We start from the raw sequence: 19,626 nt of genomic DNA, 5'->3' as shown, positions 1-19,626 counted from the left end.
TTTAGTGACATTGCTTATGCTTTCGGTTGTTTTTAAACAATACGTGATGATTGTCAAAGATATATATGTATATATACAGATTTATCAACTACATATCAACTATATACGTATCTATATAGATATAGTATTCTGTGCATAAGTAGCTATATTGTCAAACTGTGGTATCATGAAGTTCGCAAGCTTGGTAATGGCTTCCATCATCCCTACACTACTTAAAGGTTTGTTTTACTTCTTCTTTTTCTTCATCTTTTTCTTCTTCTTCTTCTTCTTCTTCTTACAATCCTTATTATTATTATTATTATTATTATTATTATTGTTATTATTATTATTATTATTATTATTATTATTATTATTATTATTATTATTATTATAATAATAATAATTATTATTATTATTATTATTATTATTATTATTATTATTATTATTATTATTATTATTATAACTCTTTTATTTCATTGTTGTTGTTGTTGCTAATTTCGGATTGTGCTTAGTTGCTGACCAAAAAGTTGAAGATATAGAAGTAGAGTGATACTGCTGACCTATTGCTGACCATATTGTTATAGATTCCGAAGGAAATTGAAATGAAATAAGTAATTTTAATTATGTTCATTTAGTTTGTTAACTATTATTTGTATCATTATATTTTAGGTATTGTCTATTACAATGTTCATGAACTATTTCATGACTTTTCATAATAACAGTGATATTGTCTCCTTGTCCTCATTCAAGAATTTTCCTACCCTTCACTTTTTCTGCCGTAGAGTGGATTGTTTTTCGTATTTTCGTAAAATAAGTGCCAAATTTGAATGAACCTGTTACAATTTGACCATTTTAAATTGATAATTTTCTACAATAGTGATATAGATTCATAGACAGAATCCCTGTTCTCAAAAAAATAATGGAAAAGGTATACGTACCTACCCATTATTGTTGGAGATATAAGTGGAAACAAAGTACTTTTTGGCCTTCCTACCTTCAAGGTCGGTCATTATAGTTGAAACGAATGTTCTCAAGATCTCAGTTTCTGTTGGCCATATAAATGGATGCCCTACAATAAATCTAGTAATTCAGTACATGGCGTACCGTTACTTTTTAGGGATGGATGGATTTTTGTATTGAAAAAATAGCTCATGCTTAGTCAAACAATGCAATACTCTGAAATACTGTGCATGGTTATGATATTTCTTTCGAAAAGCTGCACTGGCTCAGGAATTATCCAACAACAAATAAACCAACACAATCTCTATATTATAGAAACCTGACCTGTACGCTGTGTTTAAACAAAAGGAAAACACACTATAGAACAGTATGTGCACCTTCAACAACTCTAAGCAACCTTTAAGCGATAGTGCGAAACCCGTGTTATAACAATTATTCTTATGTTAGTGTTAATCCGTTTAGATGTATACTGATATATGTAGATATTGTTCAATTAAACAATCAATTATCATATTCACAAACTGAACTGAATATTTTATTCTTAGGCTGTCGAGTCGAAGATGGTGATCAGCTTTACGGTTTTCCAATGCGGAAGGTTGATTCTGATATCGATGGCGTTGACAATTTAATCAGCGACAGCCTGCTTCCCGAAAAATGGTACAGAACAGTTCACATGGGCAAACAATTTTTACTTCTTGATATCAATGGTGCCGAAAACTGGAATCTAACTTACGGAATGTGTGGAACATACTATCCTATCTACTTAAAGGGTATGTATTACAATTTAATTATGGTTCTTTAATGCGTGCTCTTTCATAGAAATGTTTGTTTGCCCACATGCTTAGCCTTCTCAGGGCCAAAATGTATAAACGGAAGTATTTTAATTCTTTGTTCTTAGTACTCAGCTTTCTTTATAATATCATTTTACACTTATTTGTTGTTTGCGATAATAACTTAACAAATCTCCATCCATATCTGTTTAAATTATATGATTTAGCATAGTTATCAAAACACTTTTCCTTCATATTGCTATTAAACTATCTAACCATGACACTCACTAAGTATTTGTCTTTTTAGTGTGAGCTAAAGTAACATGTGTGTAATCATTAGGTGCGATGGCGGCCCTTTAAAACATATATATTTAAATTGTCAAAAGCGAAGTGCATTTGTTTAATTGTTAGTGTAGAAGTTTTAGCATATCGTTCAACGATTTGAAGTATCTTAAACAAATTAGGCGAGGCAATGACTTCATTTCAATGTCACTTTTGTAGACCCACATCCGGATACTGCAACGCTTACCAATGAGCCAGTCCAAGTAACAGCTTGTACACTGAACCTCAACATGGCGTGTTTAACAGCGTACACCATTTATATACGGAAATGTGGCAAGGAAGTGCAGTACCTTCTTACATCTTCAATTCCCTACGGAGGATACTGTTTCGGTACGAACAAGTTCTTGAATATCTAACCGATGGTATTTAAATTTAAAAAAAAAATACAACTGCATATATTATGATGATGATTATGATGATGATGATGATGATGATGATGATGATGATGATGATATCGTCATCAATTGTTTGAGTATACATTATACATCCACCTTCTCACAGTATTACAAAAGTGACAAATTTAATTTGAAAATAAGCAGTAAATGTAATGATATGTATAAACCTATATAATTGTGTTTTGTATATTTTAGACGAAGGTCAGACATTATACGGTAAGAGCTTCAATATATATCAATGATATAAATGTTAAACAATTAAATGTACGTATTGAAATATTTCAAGAATCATGAGGCATGAATACCATTATTGTTTAAGTTTGATATAATGTGTAAGCCATTTAAATGCATAATTAATAAACAATACTAATACCCTTCGATGTGACACTATACGTACATATCAGTTTATAACTCTGTTCTTATAGTCATGCTGCTAATGCCAAAATATAGATCTTGAAACATTAAACTTCATTACAGACCCGATAAACTGGCCAGCGCCAGGTATTGATGATGTCGGTCTTGGACAAATCTCTATCACCACTAGAGTAGTTCACACAACCAGACCTGCAGGTCCGTTTGGACTCCAATACTCACCAACAACCCATTTTGTGTGCCAGTTTAACATGAAACCCACATACTTTTACACTGTCAATTGGTAAGATAGTATTGCTTCTTTTACTGGATAACATTAAGGAATACATATTTTTCAAACCTACGCCCCAGTAGTAAACTGTTTTCATCGACCGTTTCTTGGCTATACCCCTCGAATTTAAACATTAACTACGTAAACATGTGTATGCATTACGTTTGTTGTATCATGACGATGTGTGTCTCTCGTTGGTGTCTGTATTCCCTTGATACTTTTACCTTTAACATGCTTAACAAGGTTTGCTGAGCTTGTCCCTAAATTATCTTATTTAAACGTGTTCCCATCGTATGTATGAACATCAGAACCTTATGTCGTTCCCTGTTTAGGTACATTGACGGTAATTACTTGACCACCACGGGTCCCTCGACTGATTCAATGGAACTGTCATTAACTGAGACAACAATAATGAACGCAGTTCGTCCTGGGTTTACGGTAAGCATCCCCTTCGTTTTCATTTCGTTCAAAGCCAAATGATTACAATTTGAAATGCCATTACCTGAATAAACCGAAATTGCATCACTCATTCAATCATATAAGAGTTAAACGACCGGACAAACGTGAATCAATGATGATTATTCATGTATTTTTAGATAAGATGCGGTGTTCAAGCCTCTGTTCTCAAGGAAAGCAAGAAAACCGACGAAGATCTCAGTGAGAAGTTTTTTGCTGGAGTCAAAGTAAGTTAAGTCTTAAAGTTGTAATATTGGTTTAAACAATATGTGAGGACTCATTTTAAAGGGCCACCAAAGGTGAAAAAATCATAATTTAAGTTTTGTTTTAACTAAACCCGAAGCCGTACTCTCTTACAAGCATTTCAGTCGATAGAAAATAAGAATATCTCAACTTTTAGCGTGTTATGGGAATTTTCGCATAATTAGGGTACATGAACATTAACATGACATTGCTTGCAAAATTTAGGTAATTTACAAACAGTAAAATGATATTTTACATTTTATTACGAATAATTTAAATACGCACAAACACAAAGGGGAAAAAAGTGTCATGACAACAACAAAAACATTCTTAATTAAAAATATGCTGCAATGGCAATTGATTTCTAAAACCATCATACAGCAACTAATAGCGTTTTGATTGCAAAACTAATGCAGATAAAATAGTCTTATATAAGTATATCATTTCATATTTTTTTATCAAAGTATTCTTTTGTTGCCATTGTAACAATACTGAAATGTAATATTTCTTATACATATGTCCTTATTAGGGTTTGAGCCAGTTTTTGAAAATGTCAGCGTGCTGCAGAAAAGGGTTAGGGCGTTAAGGGGGAGAAAAGGGCACATTGTATCGGGCTATGATTAATTTTTAATTTATAATTATGACAAAAAACCTTACCTTATTCATACTAAACAAACTCAGGTTTAAAAAACAATATTATTGAAGAAGCTTTCCTCTATCATCTTCAATCATGACAAGTTTTTACATGGTGTTGTTTATTTCAAAACCATCAAGATAAATAGTTGCGGTGTTTAATTTTAAGATTCATTATAACCACAGAATAGGATGATAAAACAATTAATTGCATTGTACTTACACAATTTAAACTAATGTCATCATAAATATAAAATCCCAGAAAAAAAATTGTTTTGACTGTTTAACTGCTTTAAGTCAAGCTTGAATGGTATAAGATTTTCACATACTTTTTAGCCATAAGGCTTTATGAATTAACCCTGACTTTCTGTGAAATTCACAGAAATAAAAAAAATCCATTGGTCATTATCAACTTTAACTGGAAGACTCGTGGGTTATTGTAAAATTAGTCAATTAAAGTAAAAGAGGATCGGAATGGTGCTCTTTAGATATCTGATTGTTTAAAGGTTGAAACATTATATTTCCCCGCGCACGATGTTTACAAAAAATAATCTTTACAGGTCATCTTTTAAAGATGCACTCTTACTCCAACATAAGATTTGCCACAATTAATATTATTGTTTTATTTTTCCAAAAAAGATGAATAAATGTCGAAAACAATGGTTCTAATGAAGGATACCTAAATTTAATTTGAAAGAAATGTGCATAAACATGGTATTTCTACCTTTTGAGATTATAGTAGATCACAGTAAAACCTTTTAGCATTCACGAATCATTTAATATTTTTGCGTTTTTAGCTATTAAATACACGGTTACAATCTTGTTATCAGTAATTAATATGTTCCATGAATGCATTATTAAGTGAGTAGTTTAAGGTTTATCAGTCAAAATATATGTTTGTTATACAGGTGTATGCATTGATATTGAATCAGAGTGTCACTTTAAGGGTAAACACAACGAGTTAAACGCGACAAAATAGAATATACATTGTTTCCGGACTTGATTGTTTGTGGTGTAATACAGTACTGCTTCGTTTTCGTTGATTGCGTTGAGTACTACTTAACAAAACTCATTTTGTGAGGTGACCATTTTGCTGACGATAAGGAAATAGAGGGATACTGCTGACCAATTGCTTACCATATAGTAACAGAAGGACATTCTTACTAGTGAAATTAAAGTAGTAGAGTTGTATCATGTTTCATTATGCACTAGCGGATCAAAGTGCCCCCCCTGCCCCCCCCCCCCCCCGCCCGTCTAGAATCGTCCAAGTTTACTTTTTAATTCAATAAAGGAGAAAAAAGTAATAACATAACCCCAAAATGCACGATTTTGAACTAGAAATTGTTTTCATTATGTTTGTAGAAAACCCAACTGCAAACACTTTCAACAAATATATTTCGGTTCTTAGGAGGGGCGCGTCAAAAGAATTCGCCCCTAAGTTACGCCCCCTCTAACGTCAAATCCTGGCCTCATTTCTGTTATGTACTATAAGTTGCCAAAAAAAATCGTCAGGTGGCCTTTATCTTGAAATAGCACATGCAAACAAATGGAAGTGACTAAGAATTCTCAAACATATAAATCTCCTTTTTAAAGTCGATACGTTTTGAATGTTTTCGTACTTGATTGCAATGAACAAAAAGTGGGAGAACCTCGTATAAAATTTCACCAGCGAAACTTTAAACTCTTTTTCACAATTATCACTATGCCGACTTTGTAAGCCTTTCTACAGGCATCGTCACAATTAATTATTTATATTTTAACAACACTACAAAAACAAGCAGTAATCATACTCATTATAATTGTGAGGTGAGAAAAGGTTAAACATTTCAAGTCTATTTTACTTATTATATCTGTATAGTTATGCAAGCCGTATGCTTATACTAAAGATGTTAGCATAAAGCCTTGTCGACATACTTTTTGTCGAGTTAACGAGTTAAAACACGACATATCAAACCGTGTGTCCACTAGTCCACTAATAAACTTAATAAGTCGACTAATTTTGGCTCGACAAAACATGGTTAACAATTATTTATTGTTAACATCCTTTATTGTCGACAAAATACGTGAGGCTAATTATTGGATAAGAAAAAAATCGCTCGGGATTGGAAACGATAGTTGAACGAGGACGAACGATGACAACGACGCGGAAGGCATCCAACAAATTTCGGTGTCAACGACTAAAATACATAGTGTTCGCCCAAGACGCCATATCTATGCCTATAAATCCACACACATGGAAATGGTTCAATTGCGTGTTTTAACTTCTTTTTAACAGATTGAAAAGAGAACGATACATTTACCAAAAGGAGGTATAGGAGAAATTGTCTTAAAAACAACGATCCCAGTTGCTTGTCAATATTTGGACGGACTACCTATTCATGATCAGTGTCAATTGACATTAGAGGTATGACTCAATGTATATAACAATTAAGTTTATCATTACGATTTTTTTTTAAATATTGTTTTTATTATAATATATACTGAAATATTGATATCATGCTTCCAGTTATCGAACCCATTCTAACAATGACGATATTTTGATAGATATGTTAAATGGGTTGTCTTATTGTTTTGCGTCTCTCGCCCTGTGTTTGTTTTATCTGGATCATTGTGTCGTTAAACAGGATTTTGGTTAAACTTTAGGAAACATGGTCTGTCTATGTAGTTTTAAGTGTTTTATTCCATAAAAATACAAGGAAAACTACAGGGACAAGCCCAGTAGACAAAAATGCTAGTATAACTCTCTTTAGAGGCACAAGGTTGGGTCTCAAACGACACTGAAGGGGGACACAAGCGAATAAACAACACAGACATTCACATACGCATAAAATAGCTTTATCAATGAATTTAAACTTATCTATTTTACAACGATTGTGGAACAAGTTTTTGCAACATTATATTTATCACTCTCGTTTGCACGATTTTACGCAAGCGTATGGTCTTGTATTTCGGGAGAAACCTGAGTACTCGGAGAAAACCCACTTGTTCGGCTTGGTGACCACAAACCAAACTCACATGCACCCAGGCCGGGAATCGAACCCGGGTTTGCCTAGGTGCAGGAAGCTTTATCAAAGGCAAGATGCCGATTTCCCAATAAAAACTTGTAACTTGTAATATATGATGGAAAAAGTGCACTGGAACTGTGAGTCCCTGTAGTTACAAATGTATCATGACATAGTAAAGATATGAATATGCTTGTTAGATGCAATAATAACTGTGTTTGAATAATTACATGGTTTGACAGATGGGTAAAAAGAAAATATCTCAATGCACCGGAGACGTACAAAGCACCGCGGACTGCAGCAATGTGCTAACAGTAAGTGTTCTTATATATGTACTGCTTAGACTTAATCGATATTCTATTCGGTGTATTTGCAGAAATACCGGTTAAATATACCGAGTGAAATGTTCCTTATAACTTTTATGTGTTACATTTACCGTATAAACAATCTTTCTAACATTTTCCATTTGATTCAATATTTATAAATACAAACTAAGCTATCATTTTTTGTGTAATAATGTTTCAATTTTTAAAATCCTGTAGAATAAGAAGGCGTTGAAGGCAATGAAGTATGAAACAGGAATTTCATATGAAATAATAAGTTTCATATGCGTTAGCATTGATAGTGTAGGAACTATATCTATGTGGCCCTTCATTACCTAATTGCTTCCTTTTATTAAAAAACGTATATGCTTTACCACAATATGTTGAAAATACCAACTGGTCTGCACAGTCATCTGAATAAATTTGCATTCCCTAGAAATGAGATTTCAATGGAAAACACCGATACAAATAGGCTTTAAAGTGTTTTTACCAGGCTATTTATTTTTTTAAACTATTTTACCACATGAAGTGCGACCAGGTTAAACACATTTCAACCATTTTGTTAACAATTTATTGAAAAACAAAATATTAACATACATCGTGGGTAAACGGTTTGGAAAACATATGACAGCACACATTTTGTTTCAATGTAATGATATAACCATATGTTTTGTTTGCGTTTAATTATGCTAATAAATATCTATTAAAAAATAACTCAACTCGACAGTGTAGATAGTATCAATGTTTTCAAAAGAACACAGCTATTCAAGGTTTTTGAAGAATAAAGAATACATTTATCGTGGCTTTAAGTTCGCCACGATCCATCAAATACATTTCAAATTAACTGTAACATCTTCATTATCGACCGACTTCTCACGTTAAAGCACGTCTCTACCCGTAAACCATCCAAATTTGATGTACTGCTTGCATTGGTTTCACTTGTTTGGGAAGATGCAAAATGACCGGATATTTCATGTTTTTTTTTTCTTAACAACCTTTTTAACTATTGACTATATCAACTTTATTTTTCATACTTTTGCTTATAGTAACACTACGCTTTAAGTAACGTTGACATCGAACTTTATCCCGATTGCCTCAAATGCAACCCAAGTGTGCGTCTCCAAAAAAGCTTGCTTTATACCAAGTTTCAACACTAGGAGCTTTTCAATTTATTGCTCGTAATTATTTTTCTTTATTAGGTACAGCGACTTTCAAATTAACCCCATCAACACGAAAAGTAATTTTATGCTATGTCTTCTAATTCGCTTCTTACACAATAACTTTCAACACTAAACATCAATTATGTATTAAGCGAAAAACATTTTGCAACAGCGTCGTCGACCTTGACCTAAGCGACCTACGAAACACACTCAAACTATGTCTTTACTTGAATCTACCAACAAGCCAACTATCCATGAATTCTTACTGAAATTAGTCAAAACTTCCTTAACTCCCGGACAAGGACAATATATCAAAATCCATCATTTTATTTTATATTGTTGTCAATGACATGTAACGTTTCAAATGGCCGTTACCTATGTCTATGTGCTGTAAAAAAGCAATGGCACGAGATGCCAGTAGCAACGACAAAACATCTGGTTAAAGATGCGCTACAAGTTGATTGACTCGTGTGCATCGGCAATATATATGCAAAAAAGCTACAGAAACATGCTCAGTAGCAAAAAGTTTAAACATAAACCCGGTTTAGTGGCAATGGGCAAACGCCAAAGACATAGAACACAAATTCACAAACAATAAACATAGAACAGCACACAACTCTACAAACAGCACAGTGCATAAATACTATATATATATATAAATAATGGTATGTTTATCAAGAATTGTTAGGTACCGCCTTGGAACGGTCAGTAAAATGTTAATTTACTGGGGGTTTAAACCAGTTTATGTGCACAAACCGCACTCTTATCCCAACAATTCTTAATAAAGATAAAACGCAAAAGATAAATCTTACCAAAGTATGCATTAACTTGAGGAAACTTATCAATAAAACAAATAATAATAAAAAACGAAAAGGTAACCCCAAGTACTTCAATGATTAGAGATCAATTAGAGATTAAAGCGTATAAATTAAGTTATTGCGGCCCTGTCGCTTTTGTAATGACTACATGGAATTTTGAGCAGCCTGAAAACGCCCCATCACTTATCTCAGTTCTCAAAGCCGATGAAGGTCGTGTTCATATATATAAGCAAAAGACATAGCTAACCGCGAACAGTTTGATGTTGAGACAATTTTCTCAAGCGAAAGTAATTGGATCGGGCATTTCTAACTAGCATGAAGCTCCAATTATATTTAGCCAAGATCCCCATGACACTGTGCCTTGGTTTGTAGTCACATTACTGTCCCATTTTAATGACAAACGAAAAAAAACAGGTCGACAACACATTAAATTTCGTCAACGTTTTAACTTCATATATTTTCATTGTAAAAAAACCCTGACAACTTCTTTACGATTTTAGATGATAATTATGCAGAACTAATTATTATGTTAAATTACGGTTAAAATAAACATACCGATCAAATCACTTTCACTACTTTTAATCTGTTACGAATATTTAATGTTATTTCTTCTAACTTCAAATACTTTGTTCTTTAAAAAAAATCTAACAGTCTTCGCCATATTATACAATTTTTGAAGGACACATCTAACTCTGTTCGTCTAAGACACACATGCTGACAAAATAAAATTGCGTATATCATATTCGATTTTTGACAGATTCTTTATTTGTATAATGGACATGTTTTGCATTGGTTTTACTTTGTTTCAACAGTCGCTGACTGCAGATGGAACCTTTGAACCAGCAGAGATACGGTTTCCAATCGTTACTGTCGACATTGATTACAACGACAAAAGCGTGTTTGACATCGATCTCAGATTTGGGTCGCACACAAGCCCGTTATGGCATAATTATGTTCTTCCGAGTGTCCGGGTAAGATTTGTCAAAGTTTTTCACGTAATGGATGTAGTTTTCTACATTATTACATTTATCTCACATGCATTTTATAAAACAAATTTCAGTCCTAAATTGAAAACAAAATGGATAACCCATAATGTAGCATGAACTTTAGTTTTTACATGTATTTGACATATTGACCGAACAGCTGCTTCTGTGAATTAATTGATATTACAGTTTTATATGATCTTATGATATTGTCACATATACTAGGTGTTGTCATAAAGTGATCACCCTGGCTGTCCGTCGGTCTGTTTTGTTTTTATCCTAAATACTAGTAACCTTCAACCCATTTAAGTTAAGATAACATTTTTCGGAACGCCTATTTGTTGAAAAAATAGTGGCTTAATTGGGTCCTTTTCTGCGACTCACGCGGTTCTCCCTTTGTTTCTATAGACATTCCTAATTAGAATCGTGTACTAATTTAAATATTGTAAGCAATAAAAGAAGGTTTCCTCTTGATTCTCTTGTTATTATTATTTTGTCAAGATTGCTTTTCAATTTATTCACTGATGGCACCCTGGACATACTAAACAATCATGAACTCATCAAAGCAAAAGTGACGTCACGATTGAAAATAAAACAAGTATTGAAAAAAATATACTGTGCTGTATATATGGTGTTAGTCTTACTTAATTTCATCTCAGCATATATACTTTGCCAAACGGAATTTAATAAAATTATATAGAATTACCAGGTACTGTTCGTCGGTTACTTCATATATGCAATGCATGCAGCACGGCAAATGGCTTGTTTTGTGGTGTTGTTCGTTATTTTTTATCGAAAAAACAACATGTGTTAAAAAGAAGATGACACTTTTTCTCATATATTACACAATCCTCTTCAACTAGTCCAGGATATATGATAGTAGGTTCGATATTTTGTTTTTTCATTTAAGGTCATTGTCGAGGACACAGAAGAGTACAAAAGCAAGTGGTGTTACTCTCATATTGATCCACATATGAGGACTACAGATGGAAGGTTAAATTATCATCTTTCAATATATTACGTGTTCATTTTTACCCGTCTGTTCGTCTGTCTTTCCTACCGTCTGTCCCTCCGGAAACATTAGACTTTGTAATAAGAAGAATACAAGCTAAGTCTTGAAATTAGAATTTAATGCACGTACTATGGCAGCTAAATTTTCGAAAAAATGGATCCTGTGATAACTCAAGAAGTATGCAAACTAGGTATATAAAATTTGTGTTTAAGTGTTTAGGGGCCAATAAGAAAATTATGAACATCAAAAGTATATTGTTACTAGCTTACTTCTCAACGAAAACTGCAGCTTTCGGTGAAATAGGACAATTCCAAATGTATTGTACTGTAATAAGTACTGTTAAGTCTTTTACCTAGATTGTTATCAGCTGATTGGTTTATTAGGTACTGCACATGTAGTTTGTTTTTTGATAATAAGAAAAAATGGTGAATGTTTACAGCTAATACATAAATATCTTAAAATACCAAATTCAACCATTCATGGTAAAAAAATTGTACAGAGTTTTTGAAACCAAAACGGTTCTCCATGTACAAAATACATTTCAAGAAAATTTTGACTGATACAGGAAAACTTAGAACATAGGCCTTATTAAAAACAATATTTTGTAAAAAAGTCAGTTCACATAAGTTTTTACCACTTCCGCACTGTCCTTTTGCTTATGTTATGCAGTATGCAACGTGTACTGGTGACAAGTCACAGTATGGAATAGTTTGATATTCAAATAAACGTCTTGGATGAAAATAGCACTTGACCATGATATGATTCCTTTTTTGCAGAAATTACGAACAACAAAGCGCTGCCGGAGTTTATATGATGTACATCAATAAGGCGTATGATATTGAGGTAATATATGTAGAAATAACTGTATCAATAACAATACTCAGGGCTTTTAAATCTTCTAGCAGAGGCCGAAATTCGGCTACTTAATATTTGAAAACAAGTAAATATATTTATTTCAGCATTTTTTGTGCTGATGTTATATTTGCGTTGGTTTCAATGTTGTTTCAATCTCATATTTTTTGGATGTAATGTGCTTGAACCGCTCTATCGTGAGCACGTAAAATTCTACAACTTTAAGCGTCTATGCGTTACAACATGCTACTAATAAGCCATTTAAATGCATGTAAATCCATGGAACTTGACGTCACATTGCCGTTGTTTAATGGAGTCCATCCTCTCAGCAATAAAATTATTTATATACATTACAACATCACAATACGCATATATTTATCAACGCATCTATGGCAGTTTTATAATATTTCACATGGAAAACAACAACGAAAAACAACAGCATCGAAAAACAATAAAAAATTATTTGCCCAATAATAATGTAATCTTGAAGAGACTTCGAAGGAATTTCACTTTGGTAAATTGTGAACGTCTTACAATATTTATATCAAATAATGACACGCCCGGGCCCCGATTCCCAAAAACAACAAAAATAACAAAAATAACCTATATTCCTTTGGCGATTACAAACCGGAACAATGATGAACCGAATAATTATCATTGAAGTGAGTACTTTCAAGGTTCCTTTGCAATTGAGAGGTGGTTCTATATTTAAGCTCAATATATCGATCCGTTTGTAATTTATAAGTAAACATAAGACTGTATACCTAAAATCAAACCCCTATCTCACACGTCTTAAACCAAACATAAAACTTAAATTTTAGCACTATGGAACATGATAAGCGATACGCTGCTTCTATGACCCCAAGTACTTAACAGTAGTTGTTTTTGTATAATAGGTACAGCAAAAAACTAAACCATGCAACAACGCTCGTGCAATGTGCGCCTGTGGTGTTGCCGTTCGTGCAGGGAAGGACGTCTTCATGATTAATAGATGCGGATCAATCCATTACATTGATTTTGTCCATTGTGGCGAAGGGGGGATATTGGACGTTCTAGAAATAAACTCCGAAAAATATAGGGTAAGATTATATTTAGCATTTATCATGTCGCTATTGTTATGAACTGTCCTGAAGTTTAAAACAACGCACAACTTTCTTACAGTAATCTTGACTGTTATATGTGATGCTTTTAGGTCCTGACACCAATTGGAACACGTATTGAAATTCGTCTTTATGGTGGTAGCTATGAAGGAACGATGAATATAGACATATACATGGCTCCTAAAGATTTTAATAGCATTGAAGGCCTTTGTGGAACATTCGACAATGATGTCAATAATGATTTTTGGGGCAGTAATGGTCAACAACTACCGAATGAGAAGGACTTCGCTGAGTCATGGAGGTAAAGTAGTTGATAATTACTTCATTTTATAAGTAGATTTTTGTGAAACCATGCGTGAGTGCAGAAAATCACCCTTGTATTTTGTTATAATCTTAGCATTCAGAGTTTTTGAATCATTGAAAGATCGTGACTTTTCAAATAAATCTCCAACTGGTTATAATCTAATTGTATCTGTCATTTGTTGCTTATATGTAATACTGTATTATTTGGCATTCCAGAATGGACAGTGACACCCAAAATACAGTTCTGAAAGAAAAGAATCTTTTCATCAACCCAGATCGAAGTTTGCAGTCATGGAAAGAAAGAAACCATTTGTACTGCTTTTGTCAAAGCGGAGCCGCCAGCTGTTCGTCAACTCAGTATTACATGTGTTCATTTCCAAACAACATAACGCCATTAAAATGTCATGTTTCCAAAGGGAACAGGAAGAAGCGAGGAACAGATTCTCACATGAAAGAGTTGCGGCGACTTTTTGATTTGATGAACTCTGTCGACCCACCTATGCACTATTTGTACAAGGTATGCATCTGAACATGCCATTCCTAAGTATGCTTATGTAAATATAAATTGACTAAGTACTTACATAGTGCATAATAGCAGTTTAATCTTGCAGTTTATTTTATTTTAGTCAGTTCAGTTTTTTTAGTATTTCGTACGCAGTACCTTTAGAATCATGACAGACTAATATTTTTTATGTGCATATTTAAAGCGTCAAGCAGGGGCCCTGGATATTACCGCAGAAGATGCATATAAAGCATGCACAGCTTTGATAAACGGAAGTTTAGCGGTGCAGAGTTATTCAGATTTGTCGGCTCTTGAAAATCCCCACGAAGTTATAAATAACTGTGCGTATGATGTCGAGGTACTGAATTCTATATGCCTTCATTGTACCACCATGCCTTCATTGTAACATAAAGATAATGGCTGTTTCCATTTCGGTTTACTGGTTTCCAGTTGATATATTGTCGTTAGTACCTTTATAAGGTCATTTTTTTAACAATTTGCATGTTGTTATCCTTAGGTTGGCGGAACGTTAGTGTGGGCAAACGCACATGTGGAGTCGTATAATGACTTGGTAAAGAATATGATAGACTTACAACCGGAATATGCTGCTAACAACACTGAGAGGATAGACGTTTTTCTGGCAAATACTTGCCCATCTAACTGCACCGGAAACGGAAATTGCACACTCGCTAATAATGGTGGGGAAGGTATATAGAACATAGTCTTTTTATCGCTTGTTCTTGAGCTTGTCGGAAAAGATGACAGAGCTAGTATATCGATATAATTGTGCATTTAGTTAAGAACACCAGCAGCCTTCATTTATCTCATAAATGCACGACCAATAATCAGTCTCGTACAAGAAATTATCTTCGAATAAAGTATTAAATCATTTCATTAAAGAGGTAACCATTCCCTAATACGTATTTCTTCTTTGACTTATGCAGACAAAGAAGTTAAAAAATTATCGTTACAAATGAAGGCTTTTTTGCAGGCGTGTGCGTTTGCGATACATTTTACCATGGAGCTGATTGTTCGATCGACGAAAGAGATCCGTTAATAATAGACGACATTGAAACAGGGGGCAAATGCGACACAGCTGAAAGGTCCGACGACTGTCAATGTTTTGCGATAAGGAGCGGTGCCATTCTGCGTTCCATTCGATGCAATGTTAAGACATTCAAGGTAAGAAAAAATGTGTCATTCAGTTGTTCTGTGCGATGTTTTTTTTTCATCGAATAAAAAAAAATGTTTTGTTTTTATCTGTCAACTTCATCACCGTTACGAAGGATATGGAATATTTTTTAACACAATAATGTCATTACTTTGTTTAATTATTTAACGGTCATATCTTAAGAATGTGAGTTCTAGGAATACAATTTGTTAAACGAATTAGTGAAATGTAGCTTTCTATGTATGATCTACGGAATATGTGCCTATGAGCTAAAACATGCAGGAGATTGTACCCGATTTGTTCATTTTAGATATCTATACACGGGAAAGAAGAATTGGTTTCTGAATATCGTTCAAATGGTTCATACGAAGATATATTCACTGGGGTTTGTTGCTCCAATCATGTAAGTGTTCACGTGTTCGCATAACGTTGTTTTTCCTGCAACATGGTTTACATACAGAAATAATGTTAAGTGCTTAAAACCTTTATCCCAGTAAAGTATATCTTTATAAAAATAATAAAGCATTATATATTATGTGCAAACATATTCTGAGAAAATAGATACAACATGATTTGTTTCTTTTGTCCAGAACAAGTACGACGTTGATGCATTTGCAGTCAAGTACGAGGTTTCAGCAAGTAACGGTGGCTCTAATTTTGGAAACATCAAATCGGTCTTTGTTTTTGATTCGACATGCCAAAAGGTTGCTCACGATGAAACGGGACGGGACGGGACTGTCGTTTTGAATACCGTAAGTAAAGTGTCATAACGCGCTGGGAACTTATAAGAACTTTAAAAGCCATAAAAATCTTAATAACCAATTAACATAAATCATATAATTTATAACCATGGCGATTTAATGATCAGAGTTTCCGATTTCACTATCTTTTTTGCTTGATTCCCAATATGATTTACAATTTTGTATATTTTATCATCTAATAATATTGTGATGTAAGGGAAGGAAATTCCGATTCCATTAGTCGGTAATCAACTTTTTTTTTGCGTTTAAATCAAAATGTCATCCTAAACACAGATATTTGTCACAATTTCAGACAAGCGGGTGTTTTATCGAGAATAGGTGTTATTCGGATGGTGAAGTTTCACCGTTTAATACTTGTCTGAGATGCAATTCCGCTGTCAGTGCTACAGGCTGGTCTGAAGGTAAATAAAGAGGATAAATGAGAGATTGAATTTAAAATTTTAGATCTATAACAAAAAGGGGAATCAATGACATGCAAGTGTGATAACCAGTGGATTTGTTGACAACAGCTACTGGTATGTTACTGAGGTCTGTCATTGTAAGTGGAGGATATTCGGGGTAAAAAAGTGGACAGCCGAAATCGACATATAGTGCCCCTTTTGAATTCTTGCCTCGAAAATTCGATAAGACGAATAAGTGTAAGTGATATGGCACCAAAATTTGGGGAAATAAATTAATTAATTTGTATTGACGGATATTTTAGTTGCCCCTTTTGTCGCCATTGCCCTTTCACCTCGCTTACGCAAAAATACATTAAGTAGCATTTGCGATCTTTCGACTTGTTGCCATACAAAGATCTGACCAAAGCGACACATAGTATTTTTTATAAGCTTCCTTCTAACGTCTGTCATGACTTTTTCTTTTGAGAAGTTTTCACGCATTGCGTTTTATTAAAATTAATATTGTTTAACACCAAAATGGCACACATGCAGTGCAAAAATGCGACACATATTAACCTTCAAAAGCGAAACTCCACAAAATGGTGACATGTCGTGTACCGCCAAAAGTAAGTCGCAAAATTGACCCTACCTTTTTCAACGCATTTTAATCCTGCATAGCAAAAGGAACGACTTAAGAACAATTCGTCGAATTTTTGCGATTAAAAAAAATATTTACCCATGAACATCGTTTTTTGGTTCATAAGTCAGCTTTTAGCGTGCTTTCAATCTTCAGCCTTGCCCTTTTAAAACTCGACCCTAAGAACTGAGAAAAAATGTGAAATTATTTTATTAATAATTATTGTGTATTTTAAGCACCATGCACAACAACGACGGTTAGTACCAAAACTGCGACAATCCGTATAATTACTGAAGAACCAACAACTGCAGAGCCTACGACAACTACTGTAGAGCCTACGACAACTACTGCTGAACATACGACAACTACTACCGAGCCTACGACAACTACTGCAGAGCCTACGACAACTACTGCAGAGCCAACAACAACAACTGCAGAGCCAACAACAACAACTGCAGAGCCTTCTTCGACGACAACTGAAGATTCACTAATACATGGGCTGCGATATCTTCTGCAGCTCCTACGACAACGATTGATCGTTCAGTGACAACTAAGGCATACGACAACAACTGTACAATCTACGACAACAATTGATGGTTCAGTGACAACTAAGTCATACGACAACAACTGTACAATCTACGACAACAATTACAGAGTCTTCTTCAGCAAAAACAAAAGAAGAACTGCACGCTATACGACACCAACGACATAATCTACAAGAACAACTGTAAGCCTACGACAACAACCGCAGAAAACAACAACAAAAAACAGAAAGTAAAAACATTTTCGTAAATATTTTACCTTTTACAAGAGCTGTCGAACCTTTAAACATGATTTTAATGTCTGATATACATGTAAAAATAAGAATAAGGATTTTTGTGATTAAAATTTACTCTTTGCACAAAGCACATAGACGATGTTAAATCGCTTTATTTGAACGCTTAATTATTCTATTGAACATAATAAATGTTTAAGTGCAATTCTGTTAGATAAAAACCTTAGCAGTGGAACAATATTTTTTTAAGTGTTTCGTTAAGATTACAATTATGGAATGGATTTCCCGCCATTTCCCTCATAATGCTTTAAGAAATTCCAATTTCAATTTTTCTTTTGCTAATGTAAATTTGATTATAGTTTTGATAATTTCAAAGACTTAATGTATTTAGTATGTTTGAAATATTACTTTGTTAAACGTTAATTTTATGAAAATAAAGCGTAAACTGTCAAACAAGCTGCAGTATTTGGTCAAATGAAACATTTTTAACTAAACTTATTGCAGTTGGTACCACAGCTGGTACTGTTCTCAAAATAATTGTGTTTCTTCCTTAATGAATTTATACTTTACGTAATACATTAATAAATAATCTTTGTTACAATATACGATAAACTACCTTTTATAACAAGCTATACATTGTTTCTAGTTTAATATAACTATATTGTATAAAACATTTCCTGTATTAAACCTGTGTTGAACATCAATATCACTTGGCATATTTGTGAACAGTTTAATTGGAAATTAATTGCTCAATTGTTATTTTTATTCCAGAAGCCATACGTTTATTTCTCATTTTGTAGACACGATTTAGGTTTTTTAAATAATGTATCTTATTTTCCATTTCAATCATACGAAGTACACGTTCCTCTGGATTTCTTGAGATACATTCTTAAAGTATTCGTCATTTTCTGTATTTCATTCTGATATAATAACATCAACACATTGACAAATTTTAACCTCACCTGACCGGGTGTGACATCGTCATTTAAAAGAAAGCAAATTTCGTTAAAAGTATAGTAACTGTGTTTATTGTGTGATTGCTAGTGGATAACTTCGCACAATTAATTTTACTTAGAACGAAAGCAAATAAACGGAATGGAAACGATCGGAAACATATTTTGTTTAAGATAATTCCTGGTCCTGCTTTTCAGCAATGATTGTCATTGCTTTGTTAGTTCGTTGTTTTCGGTTCATCATCAGTGCAGTTGAAACAGGTCTCTGCCTAGGTACATCGTGTGACGCAATGTAAATAAGTCGAAAACAGAGTTGGTTGTCGCACATATTTGTGGGCCAATGACAATCGAGGATCAACCCTACTTACTGCATCTCCATATCATGTAGTGCAGATCTGACGGTGAATCTAAACACTCATTTTCGTAGATCTACATGATTTGGTCAAGTCGTCCACTTTCCTAGATCTAGCCTC

General features: G+C 33.6%; 1 protein-coding gene across 2 annotated transcripts; it reads left to right on the top strand.

The window, feature by feature from the left end:
• Positions 1 to 8: 8 nt before the first annotated feature.
• Positions 9 to 19,306, top strand: LOC128231204 (von Willebrand factor D and EGF domain-containing protein-like). 2 transcript variants are annotated; one of them, XM_052943708.1, is made up of 22 exons: positions 9 to 218; positions 1,485 to 1,709; positions 2,211 to 2,381; positions 2,642 to 2,662; positions 2,924 to 3,101; positions 3,422 to 3,527; positions 3,686 to 3,772; positions 6,697 to 6,825; positions 7,666 to 7,737; positions 10,537 to 10,695; positions 11,618 to 11,700; positions 12,496 to 12,562; positions 13,468 to 13,650; positions 13,764 to 13,972; positions 14,191 to 14,491; positions 14,682 to 14,834; positions 14,994 to 15,183; positions 15,468 to 15,658; positions 15,958 to 16,050; positions 16,238 to 16,399; positions 16,701 to 16,809; positions 17,662 to 19,306. In XM_052943708.1, exons 1-22 carry the CDS (start codon positions 167 to 169, stop codon positions 17,970 to 17,972), a joined length of 3,252 nt encoding a protein of 1,083 aa, XP_052799668.1. In that variant the 5' UTR covers positions 9 to 166; the 3' UTR covers positions 17,973 to 19,306. The 2 variants fall into 2 exon arrangements, with proteins under 2 accessions (XP_052799668.1, XP_052799669.1); XM_052943709.1 differs by lacking the exon at positions 9 to 218 and adding an exon at positions 1,287 to 1,306.
• The last annotated feature ends 320 nt before the right edge of the window (positions 19,307 to 19,626 follow it).

Source organism: Mya arenaria, chromosome 4 (genome assembly GCF_026914265.1).
Source record: "Mya arenaria isolate MELC-2E11 chromosome 4, ASM2691426v1".
In the NCBI taxonomy this organism is placed as follows: domain Eukaryota; kingdom Metazoa; phylum Mollusca; class Bivalvia; order Myida; family Myidae; genus Mya; species Mya arenaria.
This window is presented reverse-complemented; position numbering and strand designations above follow the sequence as displayed.